The 14170-nt window shown below is 36.8% G+C and overlaps 2 protein-coding genes across 7 annotated transcripts in view; one reads left to right on the forward strand and one right to left on the reverse strand.

Annotated features, from left to right (window-relative positions):
* MCPH1 (microcephalin 1) overlaps window positions 1-14170 on the reverse strand; it is a 136533-nt gene that overhangs the window by 57218 nt on the left and 65145 nt on the right. The window lies entirely within an intron of this gene.
* ANGPT2 (angiopoietin 2) overlaps window positions 1-14170 on the forward strand; it is a 49552-nt gene that overhangs the window by 17950 nt on the left and 17432 nt on the right. Inside the window, exons 2-5 of one of the 4 annotated variants that reach the window (XM_063330340.1) lie at window positions 5879-6034; window positions 8170-8291; window positions 10058-10290; window positions 12613-12743. In XM_063330340.1, coding sequence (XP_063186410.1) covers window positions 5879-6034; window positions 8170-8291; window positions 10058-10290; window positions 12613-12743 — 642 coding nt within the window. The remainder of the gene's footprint in view (window positions 1-5878; window positions 6035-8169; window positions 8292-10057; window positions 10291-12612; window positions 12744-14170) is intronic. The other 3 variants (XM_063330341.1, XM_063330344.1, XM_063330345.1) reach the window with 3 other exon arrangements.

Here is a 14170-nt window from a genome sequence, read left to right on the forward strand (position 1 = left end):
ACAAAACCAAGACCTCGTTTATAACTTTAAATGAAAAAATGTTAAGTTAAAGTGTCTACAAAACGCACAACGTTATTGATTCTTTGGAACATTGTTCTGTAATATGGACACAAACTATACGACACTAATCAGGAAGGCTCTTCATTTAAATAAGTATTGGCAATCCTTCATAAAGGATTAATACTATCTCTGCCAATGGTTAGAAAACAAATTTCTTTTAACGCATACTCTACATGTTGTCTTTTCTTTCTTGCCAATTTCAAGCTCGTTTAAAAAAAGACAATCTTGGCTATAAAAGCAATGTTTTGGAATGTGCTCCAATATGATTGATCTGTCCTCATTTTTTTTGGCAACTCAGCTAAAGTATTTTTGTCAAATTTTATGATTTTATATGATTTGAAGTAATAAAGCATGACAGCCCCAAACTGATGACCTTAGAGAATTGTCTCTCTAAAATGTATCACTATATTACAAACCTTAATTGTGAAATTATTTTTTTTCAATTTTCCCAGCTGTTTTTGCAATTTAAGCATACTTCAAGAGACATGCTTTTTCCCCATCTGTGCTTTCATTTTTATATTTACTTTCTTCAAGAATACGTGCCAGCCAAAGTCTTACACAAAAAATAGATCATTTCATGAAAAAAAATCCCGTGAAAAATCACTGAAATGCTATCTGCTAACTGTCCCTTCTTTCAAATCTGAATATATTAATACATCTCTTTCCCTCTCCTCTGCAATTTCCTTAAGGTAAGATTCATTGATTGACTTACTCCCTCAAAAGCAGAATTTCTGAAAGAAGGTGCATCACTAATAGTCAGCTATTAGGTTTTAACAATTACTTTGCCCAAAATAACCATCATGTAATCAAGGTTAAAATATATCAACCCAAGTCTTCTACGCCAGCTATTAATTGAATTAAAAAGAGATTAAAAAAAACAACTTTGCCATGTGGCAAAGGAGAAATTTGGCAGATAATCTCTGCTGCACCTTCCGAATTTGAGCAAAATATTGGCGAAGACAGACATGCTGTACAAACCAAACTGCCAAGCTCCTGAACTCATGGATGGGGACTGAAGCATTTAATTCCTGTGCCCTTTCCTCTTGTAAATGACCCAAGCTATTCTCTCCCCTTGAGAAATTCTGAGTGTGCTACTGCTTATAAAGGAAGGAGGCTCCTTGGCAGGAGCTAATGAATAGTACTCTACAAAGAAGTGTGCCACAAAGAACTGCAGTCTTGCAAAATCACTGCTAATCCTCAGTGTTGTTGATGAAGCTCAGCCTTGGCTGCCTTAACTGGAGCCTGTATTGAAAAAGTTCTCCCACCTCCCTCTCAGGGAAAGCCAAGGGCCTCACTCTCTGAGAGTAGGAGATGGGAACATGTTCTCTCTTGCTAAGGTCAGTGGGAGATGATGAGCATTTTGCATGAAAATAATACTTTTATTTGCCTTTAAAGAAAGATGAAAGCAAGCACCTGCCACGAGAAAAATTGTGAAATGTAGTTGTAAAAAGTCCTGCTTTCTACAGTTCTGCATTGTATGATGGAGAGAGGGGAATATAAGCAAAGAGGGATGAGGGCGTATATTGGCTCACGTCAGGAAAAGAGATTTTATGATGTGTACATGCAGAGAATGCCCAAAAGTGGGAGAGGATTAGTGAATGTGAAGGAAAGAAGAGAAGGGGTTTACGTAATCATGTTCCCCTTGGAGCTTCCCACAAGAAGCTCCAAAGCCACTTAATAGGTCAATATCGTTTTGATATTTCATGTTGCTCTAAATTACAATAAATGAGCCAGATCATGAAACTGGCTTTAAATCTTAAAATAAATCCCTTTTGATGTTCATATTTCATGCTTTCAAGTAAGCAGAAATACCATATTCCCTAAGTTACTTATTTAATATTTTTAAGTTGAAAAACAGATGTGAAGACAAACTGTTAAACTGGAGTCAGGAGAATACTTCAGTGATTTAGAATACATCACATGAATGAGATATTATTTGAAAGATGTTAGGTGCTTGGAGATAGGCTTATACTTACAGATTTTCAAATAAGATAAATTATGAAAAATGTAGATCTGTGTGTCCAAACAAAACTGCTTTCTAAGGTTGCAAGCACAGTGACAAGGGGTATAAAAATCTGGCAACCAGAACCACCAGATGCCTTAAATTGTAATCACAGGTTTTGCGTACTGTAATCAGAGCAACCTTACAGCTGTGTGCTTTAACTGGGCAATTGCCTAAGCCTACCATAAAATGTTTACCTTACCTTTAAGACCAGAATTAACTCATTTTCTAGTAGTGTGTTTTGGAATAACTCAGTGATAACATTTTCAAAGAAGTCATGCAGTTCTGTAATCCTGTTTGCAGAGATGACTTTGCTCATTCTGATCTCTCTCTAGTGAACGAGAAGCCAACCCTGAACAATGAGGTTTAATGTCCACAATTGTTTTATGAAAGAATCAAAGCTCGTGATCAACCTTTCTTTGCTCATTTATTTATGGCCTTCTTTCTTCTTTTTTTGGCAGGCTTTTTTTCTAAATTAAAGAGTCACAGAATCACAGAATGGTTTGGGTTGAAAGGGACCTTAAAGATCACGTAGTTCCAACCCCCTGCCATGGGCAGGGACACCTCCCACTAGACCAGGCTGCTCAAAGCCCCATCCAGCCTGGCCTTGAACATTTCCAGGGATGGGGCATCCATAACTTCCCTGGGCAACCTGTTCCAGTGTCTCACCACCCTCACAGTAAAGAATTTCTTCCTGATATCCAATCTAAATCTACCTTCTCTCAGTTTGAGGCCGTTACCCCGTGTCCTCTCATTACACTCCCTGATAAAGAGTGCCTCCCCATCCTTCCTGTAGGCCCCCTTCAGGTACTGGAAGGCCGCTATAACGTCTCCCCAGAGCCTTCTCTTCTCCAGGCTGAACAACCCCAACTCTCTCAGCCAGTCCTCCTAGCAGAGGTGCTCCAACCCTCTGATCACCTTCGTGGCCCTCTGCTGGACCTGTTCCAACAGGTCCACATCCTTCTTATGTTGGGGACCCCTGAGCTGGACGCAGTACTCCAAGTGGGGTCTCACCAGAGCAGAGTAGAGGGGCAGAATCACCTTCCTTGACCTGCTGGCCATGCTTCTTTTGAAGCAGCCCAGGATGTGGTTGGCTTTCTGGGCTGCAAGTGCGCATTGCCTGCTCATGTTGAGCTTCTTGTTCACCAGCACCCCCAAGTCCTTCTCCTCAGGGGTGCTCTCAAGCCATTCTCTGCCCAGCCTGTATTTGTGCCTGGGATTGCGATGACCCAGGTGCAGGACCTGGAGATGCCATAGAAGATGCAATATTTTCAATGCTTTCTCATATGGTAGCTCTCTGATAACCTGAGATGCCTCACTCCTTTTTTTCTCTGTATCTCCTTTTTTTCCCCCCACTGTCCCTTCTAACTGCAGATGTGCATTAAGTCTGCCAGGTGAGGCCATACCCTTGATCTTTGTAAAGGCATTACAATACCTGACTGTGGTACCAAGGCAAATAAAAGGCATTCTGGAGATCTCCCTTCATTTTCTTTTAACAGAGGTGTATTTGAGCAAAGGTCTTTTCCAAGTTGTCTATAATGATGCCCAGTTCTCCAGCTTCAGTTGCTAAAGTTAATTTAGTAATTAGGACTTATATAAATTAATTCACAGATGTCTAACCTTTTCAGAGGGACACATATTAATTGGTGTTTGCGGTCTTCATGGAGCAGCATCTAACTTTAGTGAAAAATTACTTATTTATATAAAAGCTTTCAGAATTTTGCACATCTCCTTGGACTATGGTGCACTAAATACCATCTTGCACTGCTTTTTAAATTAAATTATCACTACACTCCAACATCTCATAGCCTAATCATCAAGGACCAAAGATGTCTTACCATTACTACACAATTAAAAGATCTTAGTTCAGGAGAAAACAAGAAGATGACCTACAAAATGTCACCAAAGTTTGAAAAAATTTACAACGTCTTTGGTCAAGTTAGATTTGTGTCTGGGTGGGGAAGCTTTTGAAAATGAGGGATATCCAGGAGCAAAAGGTAACGCTTAAGAACTGATCCTGCAAAAAGGGAACAAGTCTAATTGCCATAGTGTGATGGCGATTGAAGATACCCATGTTAAATTACTGCCAAACCCCAGTTGATTGTATGCTTACTTTTAGTATTCAGAAAGGGTATTAGGCAAAGAGCGTCTAAAGGCTGTCTAAAGGCTCGTTTTAAATCCTTGTGGTACACCTGCAAAGTAAGTATGCTTACGCAGCAGTATAATAGATGGGGGTCAAAGCGTGTGCCAGATCTGAAATCTCAGTTGTGCGTTGCAGTTCACCAGCTGCACGGGCAGAACGGAGTGAACATGCAAATACTGCTTTGAAAGTTTGGTCACGTTGGACAAAAAGTAATAATGCTTACTTCAAACTAAGAATATACTTCCAGTTTGACAGGTTTTAACTTCTCGATACACCCTGTTTTCTTCATTTGCCACTTTTAAAAAACAACTGTGAAGTCAGAAAAAAATAATCCATTCCTTGCTCAAGTAATATTTAAGGGGGAAACATTCCAAGCTGATCTGCCTGTTGATCTTTAGCTGGTCAGAAGTGGAGTGGCTATATCTGAACAGTGGTTTGATAGAATATTAAATCATAAGCTCCTTTTTCCTCACTGATATGTAACGTAGCCATACAATAATGGTCAAAGCTCCGCCTCACTACAAGCCATTATTTATATCAAGATAGCATTATCAAAATAATATTTTTAAAAATCAAGATATCAACATGTTTTACCATTTTGCTTAGATTAGGAATTGGTGATGTTTTATAATTTGAGTTTAGTGACACTAGCTATTTCTTATTGGGTAGTATCCTCTTTGAAGGTACAGCATGAAGCTCAAAAATGATTATGGTTCTCTTGCTAGAACAATGTTGGAGTGAAGTAGAAGTTTGATTCTAGAAATTTCTAGAAATTTCCCCAGTCAATGAAAAAAAAGAAATTACATGGCCTGGATTTTTAAGAGTTCAAACATAAGCAATGACTCATGAAAAAATACAAAATATTTGCAAAGTTACTGAGGAAACGATATTAAAAAAGCATGGAGAAAAATTAGACTGCCTTTGGATAATCTAGACATGTGGAAAGGAAGACTTCATGAACGGTTACTTGGATTTTCTCCTTGCGACTTCTTTTCTCTTTGCTTTCCTAAGGGAGCAGTGCACTCGCTTTTCAAATTACTACCAAAAAAGCCTTAATAGTTTAGACACAGAAATGACTTCAGAATCAAGTATTTAAAAGTTTTTGCATTCCTAAATATTAAGCATTTAAAGTATTTATAGGTTTCCCTACTGTTTCATGTCTTTATTTGAAATTCTCTCAGATAAAAATGTGCACATAACAGTGTTAAATGACATCTGACCTCTTCTCTGACTTTCGGTCATGTGATGAAAAATGCTTTTGAAAATATTTAAGTCTAGATACAGGAAGATGACTAAACTCCTAAACTTTGGTCTTCTAAAAAAATTCCCATTGCTGCCAAAGCTGGTGAAGCTCCTCTGATGGTTACAATGGTGGGAGCACTAAGGCAGAAAAGCTTCCAAGTGCCCACAAGCATTCTCACCACCGTGCCTTCTACCTACCTCCTGCAAATTTCTGTTCCTGCCTTTAGAAAATGGGTGGCCACACATTCGTTGTCATATTTGCCCTTCCTCTCACAGAGCTTAACATTGGGAAACTTCACATAAATGCATAACAGACAAGGACGAGGAACAAATTTGTTTAGCAAGGCAGCCAGCAGGCTTACTGTACTACCTCCCCCCCCTTCCAACATTTAAAGAATGCAACTATCTTCTCTCTTTCCTTTCCCATGTAGCTTGAGAATTACATCCAAGACAGTATGAAGAAAGAAATGGTAGAGATCCAGCAAACTGCAGTGCAGAACCAGACTGCAGTAATGATTGAAATAGGCACAAACTTACTAAATCAAACAGCTGAACAGACTCGCAAATTAACAGATGTTGAAGCACAAGTAAGTAATGAATTTCAACCTAAAAATGCTTCTGCTTCCCAAACACCTACAACTATACATTTAACACAGTCTAGAGTTACACCATTCAGCTCAACAATTAGAAGTCAATCATAGTAAACAGCTCTGCCCATCTTAAGGAAACATTAGTATTTGGTAATACATAGTTCCATCTCAAGCCCACTGTTGTCATTTGAAAGAGTTCTATTACAGCAGGATTTGAAGTATGACTAGCATACTTCATGTTACATTATTCTTTAAAGCTAATATACTTAAAACTAGTATACTATATCCAAGCATCAGTTGGGTACGAGTATGCTTTTATGCAGCCCTCCTTGTATATCTGTTATTATTCACCTCTCACCACCAGATCTTAGCTATAAGAGAGTTCCTTCAATCTTCCTGTGTTCAATTTACCAGGCTAATTGGTTTTTTATATTTAAATTTTACTTTGTGTTTTTTAAAGATTCTTATCAAGAAAAATGCGTCTCTAATGAGTGTTTTCACAGATGCTGTGGGATAACAGCTCATTTCCAGCAAAATGCACTATATTATTGTTATTTAACAGAGGGATAAAGAAATGAATCAGAGATGAATCAAGAAAAAAGTAATTAGGAGGAGGCTACTAGAAAAGTATATATTCGCACAGAAGTAAACTTACTACTGTACATATTATTCTCTAGATTATTTAAAACAAAAAAAATGGGTTTATCTTTAATTATTGCTTTAATTGAAAAACATTAACTGCAATAAGACATTCTGTGAAATAGAATGTAGATTTTAATATGTTATAAGGACAAGTCCAATCAATGCAGATGGTATGTATTTGTAGTTTCGATGACATGGTAGGAAAATTCAGATATATAATTCCCAAAACAAATAATGAATACAGTGTGCAGCACACAACATTTTCTATAATGCAAATAGCATGTAAAACCTAAAATCCTTGTTAGACATTTTACTATCTTTAGAATTAATCCAATTAATTAATTTTTTTTTTTTTAACCCAAACCAAGCCTTTGTGAACTCTTTGATTAAGTGATAGTTCATAGCTCACAGGCGTACTGAATTCAGCTTTCTGATTGCATTATTCAGGAGCCCAGTATTTTGCACATTTTGAGAGAATGTATTTATTCATTCACAGTAATGTCTTTGTGGAAATTATTCAATTATTTTCTGCTTAGAGGAAGAAAATCATCACTGTAACTTTCCTTCTCTGCTTGAAATTACTGGTGACTGGGTTAAGGGCTTAATTAACAACATGAGGAAATTAACCAAACAATTGCTCTCTCAAGGACACTTACTTTTGGCAATAGTTTTCAATTACACTTAAGTGTGAAATCATGTCCTGAATGACTGTATAACATGAAGGACATGAGTAATCAATTCTTCCTGCCAAGAAAAGCCAAATTCTGCTGAATTAAAAAAAGCTGTTCTAAAACAATGAGAAAATATTTCTAGAAAACTTGCCTCAAAATAATGCAATCCGATACAAACAGAAAAGTATCTTCCATGTTTCCTAATATTCGCATTCCTTCATTTAGAGATGCAAATAAATTTAGGCAGTAAACAATACATATAGAAAAGGTAACATTAAAATGCAAGGAATGAATCAACAGAAGTGCAGTTCACGTGATAAACACTTTAAAATATCATTTGGGATTAAGGAAAACAGCTAAATGGGAACTATATAGTGATTTCAGGACTGGGCCAAGATTTCAACCAGTAAGAGATACACAAAGTACTTTCTTTCTACACCACACCGAGAAAACAACTCAAAATATTCTCTGAACAACCACCATAATAGTTCTAGTAATGAAATAAGAATATCATCATAGAGGGGAAGTTATCACAGCAAAACTAAAGTACACAGCAGCTCCCAGGCATTGATCAGAAATGTAGCATACTACTGAAATACTCCCAATTATATATGACAGTGTAACAACCAAATTAGTGCAAATCTGTGTATTATTCTTCATTCTAATTCTATGAGCATTTGTGCCCAAATTAGTTCTTAAATAATAATTTTTAAATTATAGGCTTAAATAGAGATTTGCATGATTTTACAACATAAAGAAATTACAGTTTATTTAAAAAAAGTGTATTGATTGTCAAATATTTTTATAAATTTTATTTAGGTATTAAACCAGACAACCAGACTTGAACTTCAGCTTTTGGAACACTCTCTTTCGACAAACAAACTAGAAAGACAGATTTCAGATCAGACCAATGAGATAACTAAATTACAAGAAAAAAACAGGTAAGTTTGCCTATCAACCCAACAAAACACTATTACCTGAAGTGACCTTCTAATGGTTTTAGAAATAAATGTACTCGAGTAGAAAAATAATGCCTCGTACAGAAGCTCCCCACAGCCAGCTATGCTCATTACAAGGGTCATATATTTTTAAAGGCCCAGAGGATCATGCAGGTTTATTCTTCTGATCTGTTTATATATCATTCTTCATTATCTAAAGTTCTCCTTTATATGAGGAACTTAAGGTTAAAACTGAAATACTTCTCAGTACTTCAGTTGTAGCCAACTCGTGTTCTTCTTTAGATTTACCCAGACAAAGGTATGGATTATGTAGCCTGTCCCAAAGTAAGCCAGTGCAAACCCATCTCTAAAATTTTATTTCCACGTAGTACACAGCTCTCCTAATACACAATCATGTCATTGCCACAATTTTGTTCCAACCTGGTGAGAAAAGTCAAATACTACCCATATTCAATGTTCCTTACTAATCAATCTTTTGAAATTCAGACTGATAACCAGCTATTACTCCTGTCCATTTCTGTAGCCAGCTGTTGTCCAAAGGCTCATACCTTTTTTCAGCTAGTTTCATTTTCATATCACCAGGGTCTTATTTTACCTTTGGCAATAAATAATTTACAGAGACATCTAAAAGCAGCAATAACAGTAAGTTTTCTCCTTCAAAGATGTGTTTTTCAATGAGAACCATATGTGCAAAGTGTTTTTTATTTTAAAAGAATTAGCTTAAAAAAACCAAGAGACATGTTTTGACATTTTTGTTCACTACTCTACTACACTTACATATGCTCCCTAAAGATTTTATCTACCAGCTTAATAAAAACAAGCACCCTTATCAAATGGAAACCAAAGTAAATAGTGAATTTAAAATGTCCCTTTTTTTGTTTTGGTTTGAAGTCAGCAGACTTTAGAATACCCTTGTAAAACCCATGTAAACACAAAAGCATTATTTCTCACCTAGCAAAAATGATCTGGCACTGAGCTAATATCTGCTCAATTATTATAAGGTTCAGGATTTTTTTCAGTAACAGTAATGGATTTTAGTTGAACTTCTCATTTCCGGCCATGCATCTGTTAAGATCAGCTTTCTCAAAGTCTGCATCAGAACAATTACCAATGAAATAATTTTCTAGCCAGTCACCTACTCACGCCAGCTCCGGAACTGGAGATGGGTAACACATCTTCAAGTAACTATTTGCGTGTTTCGCTGTCTTAATGCCATAACATTTATTTAAGTATATATTTTATTATAATTACCAGACATTTGAAAAGTTCATAGGTTCATCTTTTAATAAGTTTCATCTTTTAATAGGGCAAAACCATGAAATCTTTCACTATTATGCCTAACCTGTAAGAGAATGGTATTCAAGACACTTCATAGTCATAAGTAATGGTTACTTTGGATGTACATCCATTTTACACTCCCCGTACTTCTAGCACTACTACTCTTTTTTCAGGACCTAAGTATATCTTTCATAACGCTGAATTATCAGACACCCAGTTGTTACACTTTAAAAGCCTGTGATACAGACTGTACTCAATAATGTTGTTTATTAATATACTAATTAGTTATATAATAAATTAAAGCATATACATAGAACTAAACTCATCAGTCATTTAGCTTTCTATAGCATGCACGGCATCAGAGAATGAAGTTGAGTACTTATGAATAAGGAAACTTCTGCAACAGGCTTGATTCTCTTTACATGAACTCACAACTATTTTTGAGAGCCTAATTGTAAACTTTTGTTTAGCTTTCTAGAAAAAAGAGTTCTTGAGATGGAAGACAAGCACACACTTCAGCTGAAGTCAATAAAAGATGAAAAAGATCAGCTCCAAGTCCTAGTAGCCAGACAGAATTCTATTATAGAAGAACTAGAAAAGCAGTTAGTTACAGCTACAGTAAACAACTCAGTTCTGCAAAAACAGCAACATGATCTGATGGAGACTGTTCATAACTTGCTTACTATGATATCTACACCAAACTGTAAGTAAAAGCAGACATGCTTATATCATTTGAGTGACATTCCCTAATTTGTGTACATTATTACCCATAAAGTCTTACAACCAGTTTCCTCATGCTTCTGCTTCTCAGAAAGTTTTGGGGTTTTTTTTGCCTTAAATTCCGCATCTGAGTTAACTAACCTATTTTTTAGGGGTCGGGGGGAACAACCACAACATTTACGTGGTTTCTTTTCAACATTTTGCTTGTCTTTTGTGGTTTATATTGGTTTGCCTGCCCACTTCTTCAGTGGTTCAACAAAATACAGAGATGCCAAGTATCACTCATCTCACGTGGCATTCATTCATCTGGCAGTACACGCTCCCTTGAGCGTGTATCTAGGTTAGACTGCATGATGTAGGCCTGCAGCTTCTCTTCCTGGCTCACAAAAGTTACTTCCGCCACCATTCTGTGCCATTGCTCTATGCACAGAAAGTTGATCAAAGAAAAGACAAATTACAGTGGCTATTAAAGGCAAAGGAATCAGCACTGGCCCAGGTTTTAGCACCTATATATGCCCCAAACAACAGAAAGCCCCAGCCCAGGGCAGCAGGGACTCCCAAAAGCCCTCCAGTCTGTCACTGAAGCTTCCCAGTTCATCCGAAAAATCCCTCAGCCTAGCAAATTTTATAGGCAATAATCTCACCCCTAAATGCCTGACAGCCCTGCAACAAATCATAGCCACTGAGCATAGCTTCCAAATTTATGCAGATTCACATGCTCCATAAAAAACCACACAAACCATAAACTGAAATTTATGGCCAAACAGCATTTAAACAAATGAACAAATTCCTTACCTTGACTTTCATGTCTAATACGGAACTTTGACAAATTAAGAAGGTATGGCTGTTCTGTATAAAAGAGTAAAGAATCTGACATGGTTGCCTGTAAAGTTCTCAGGGCTGGAAATACACAAGCATATAGAACCTCTAAGAAAAGGATTTAAAATTAAATACTAGGAAAATTTTAAAATACTTGTCATTACAACTTAAAAGACGGTATAGATAGGTGGATCGCTACAGATAGATAGATATGCTACCTTACTGTAAGCTGGATCACAAAAAAGGAAACGGGTGTTTGGAAGTCCTTGCTTTCAGCAGCGTCCTAAATAATATGATGTTGTAGGTTTTCCTAAACAAAGTAAATCTCAAGTTTTTTGTCTTAACAACTGACACTATCCCCTTAAATACCATTACCAAGGCTGTACATGTTCCTGCTGATGTTATCTGCTATGCTAGTGCACAAATAAGTAAACAAGTCAAAGTCATGTTGGCTACAACGCTGTTAAACTCAGAGTGGAAAAAATAATGAATGTTTGCCAAAAGGACAAAATTAGCAGGGAAAGCTTCTAAGACAGTATACAAACAATAGAGTGTGGAAAAGCAATTAAAACACTGAACGTGTTATTTTTATATTTAAGGCAAGGCATGTAAACAGGTAAATAATGAATAAGCAAGCTAAAAAGAACATAAGCAACTGTAATATAAGCATGCATTTATATGACACCTAAAACTTTGTAGTAACTGGCTGGGCTTGTTAGATTAAATTAAAAGGGAAAATACACAGAACCAACCCCAAAAGGGTCAAATATGAAATATCAGTCAGCAAGGCGAAATGCCAGGAAATTCCAACCTCCATAGTTAATAAAGAACTGAACAAAAAGATGAGCCTTAGATTGTTCTGTAAAATCAGAAGGCTTAGGCATATTAAAATGTATTTTTTTTACACAAAATGAATTCCAGAAGGCATGTTTTTGTAGTGGATTGGGCTGAGCTACCAAGCTTCAGCTTCATCTTGCTGAGCACGGGGGCGAAAAAATCAGCTAAAACTTTGTAAGAGTAGTTATTCCAATCAGCTGTATTCTAAAAGATTTCATAACTCTTATGTTAGATTTCACAATATTAGAGTAGTGGCCAAAGGTGATTATTAATATCATCAGCTGCTAGTTAGGTATGTTTGCAATAGTAGTTAATGCATGCAGAGGTTGCAATGCATGCGGGATTCCAGCAAAGGTAATGAATGGAAGCAGAAACTGTTCAACTCAATGAGATCCTGATTTTTCTTATTCAACTCTGTAATACATGTCTGCACTTTTCAACCTCTCAAGCAAACATGCTCATATCAGAATAACGTCTCTAACTAATATGAAGTAATAACATACATAATTTATACCTTGATCTATCGTTTCTTTGAGGACCAGGCATATTTTTCAGAACTGCAAAGCTTTAAGCTGATTACATCATTAATTGCTTCTTAGTAACTTTTATTCATCTCCTATAATGCCTTCAATTTCTATTGTATTTTTAGCAGCTAAGAACAACTTCATAGCTAAAGAGGAGCAAATCAGCTTCAAAGACTGTGCTGAAGCTTACAAATCTGGACTTACAACAAGTGGAATCTACACTTTAACAGTCCCAAACACTGCTCAAGAAAAGAAGGTAGGATGGCTATGAAGTACATACTGTGTGTTAAAAAATTATTTGATCTGGTAAATACGCTATTTTAAAGGCTAGTTAATAGTGAAGTTTATTACTTATATTGGTTTTTTATGAGCATTTCATCACTTGTAGATCTGAGTATCTCACAGGAAGAAGAAAGTCCTTCAGGTGAAATCTTGGCTCAGTTGAAATGAATGAGCATTTTGTTGTTCATTTCAGCATGCCAGAATTTCATTCTTTGTTTCCACATAATTAACACAATTAAAGCAATATGGTACTGTAATTTCTTTATAAAATCTCTAACTCCAGCACAATTGCTCTGCATGATCAGCAGTCTCATGTCTCCTCTTAAGTTCTTAGTTCCTTCAGGTGGCCAAAGGAGGTAAAATCAGGGGCATGCAAGAGTACTTATGGATGTGTATTCATGTAAGCAATCTACTAGTACTAGACTCATGTATGTGTTCCAATTCTTTGTTATGCAGAGTTTTAAATGCATTTGTATAACAATTAGATTAGCAATTAATTAGAACTGCCCCACTGACACTGGGCAACAGAGTGGACTTTCCTAGAAAATACTGCTCTGATTTAAATAAAAGGTGAGAGTTTGCAGTGGTTTCACTAGATCAGTTTAAATTCCTCTACGGATATTTTTTTTCCCCTATGTGTTTAAGTGAAATGAACTTTAATGTCAAATTAAGTTAAAGCAATACAGCATACATCTACAGAAGAGGCCTTGAGCTAAAAATGGCACTCAATTGGACGAAACACTGGATGCCTGATGGAGATGCTCCATCTACAGAAGTAAATAAAATGATAAGGCTTCAGATAATATAGAATCATAGAATCATAGAATCTTCATGGTTGGAAAGGACCTTTCAGATCATCGAGTCCAACCAAACACACACACACAAAACGAAACCCCTACAATCTCTGTCACTAGAGCATGCCCTGAAGTGCCACATCTAGACATTTCTTAAACACCTCTAGGGATGGTGACTCAACCACCTCCCTGGGCAGGCTGTTCCAGTGCCTGACCACTCTTTCAGTAAAGGAATTCTTCCTAATGTCTAATCTAAACCTCCCCTGCCGCAACTTCATAGAATCTTAGAATCATAGAATTGCTGAGGTTGGAAGGGACCTTTAAGATCATCAAGTCCAACCTTTAACCTACCCTGACAAAAGCCACTTCTAAACCATGTCCCTAAGGGCCCCATCTACCCTTTTTTTAAACACCTCCAGGGATGGTGAATCCACCACCTCCCTGGGCAGCCTATTCCAATGTTTAATAACCCTTTCAGTGAAAAAATGTTTCCTAATATCCAATCTAAACCTCCCCTGACGTAACTTGAACCCATTTCCTCTCGTCCTATCACTTGTCACCAGGGAGAAGAGGTCAGCCCCCATCTCTCTACAGCCTCCTTTCAGGT

Source organism: Chroicocephalus ridibundus, chromosome 3, assembly GCF_963924245.1.
Source record: "Chroicocephalus ridibundus chromosome 3, bChrRid1.1, whole genome shotgun sequence".
Classification (NCBI taxonomy): Eukaryota; Metazoa; Chordata; class Aves; order Charadriiformes; family Laridae; genus Chroicocephalus; species Chroicocephalus ridibundus.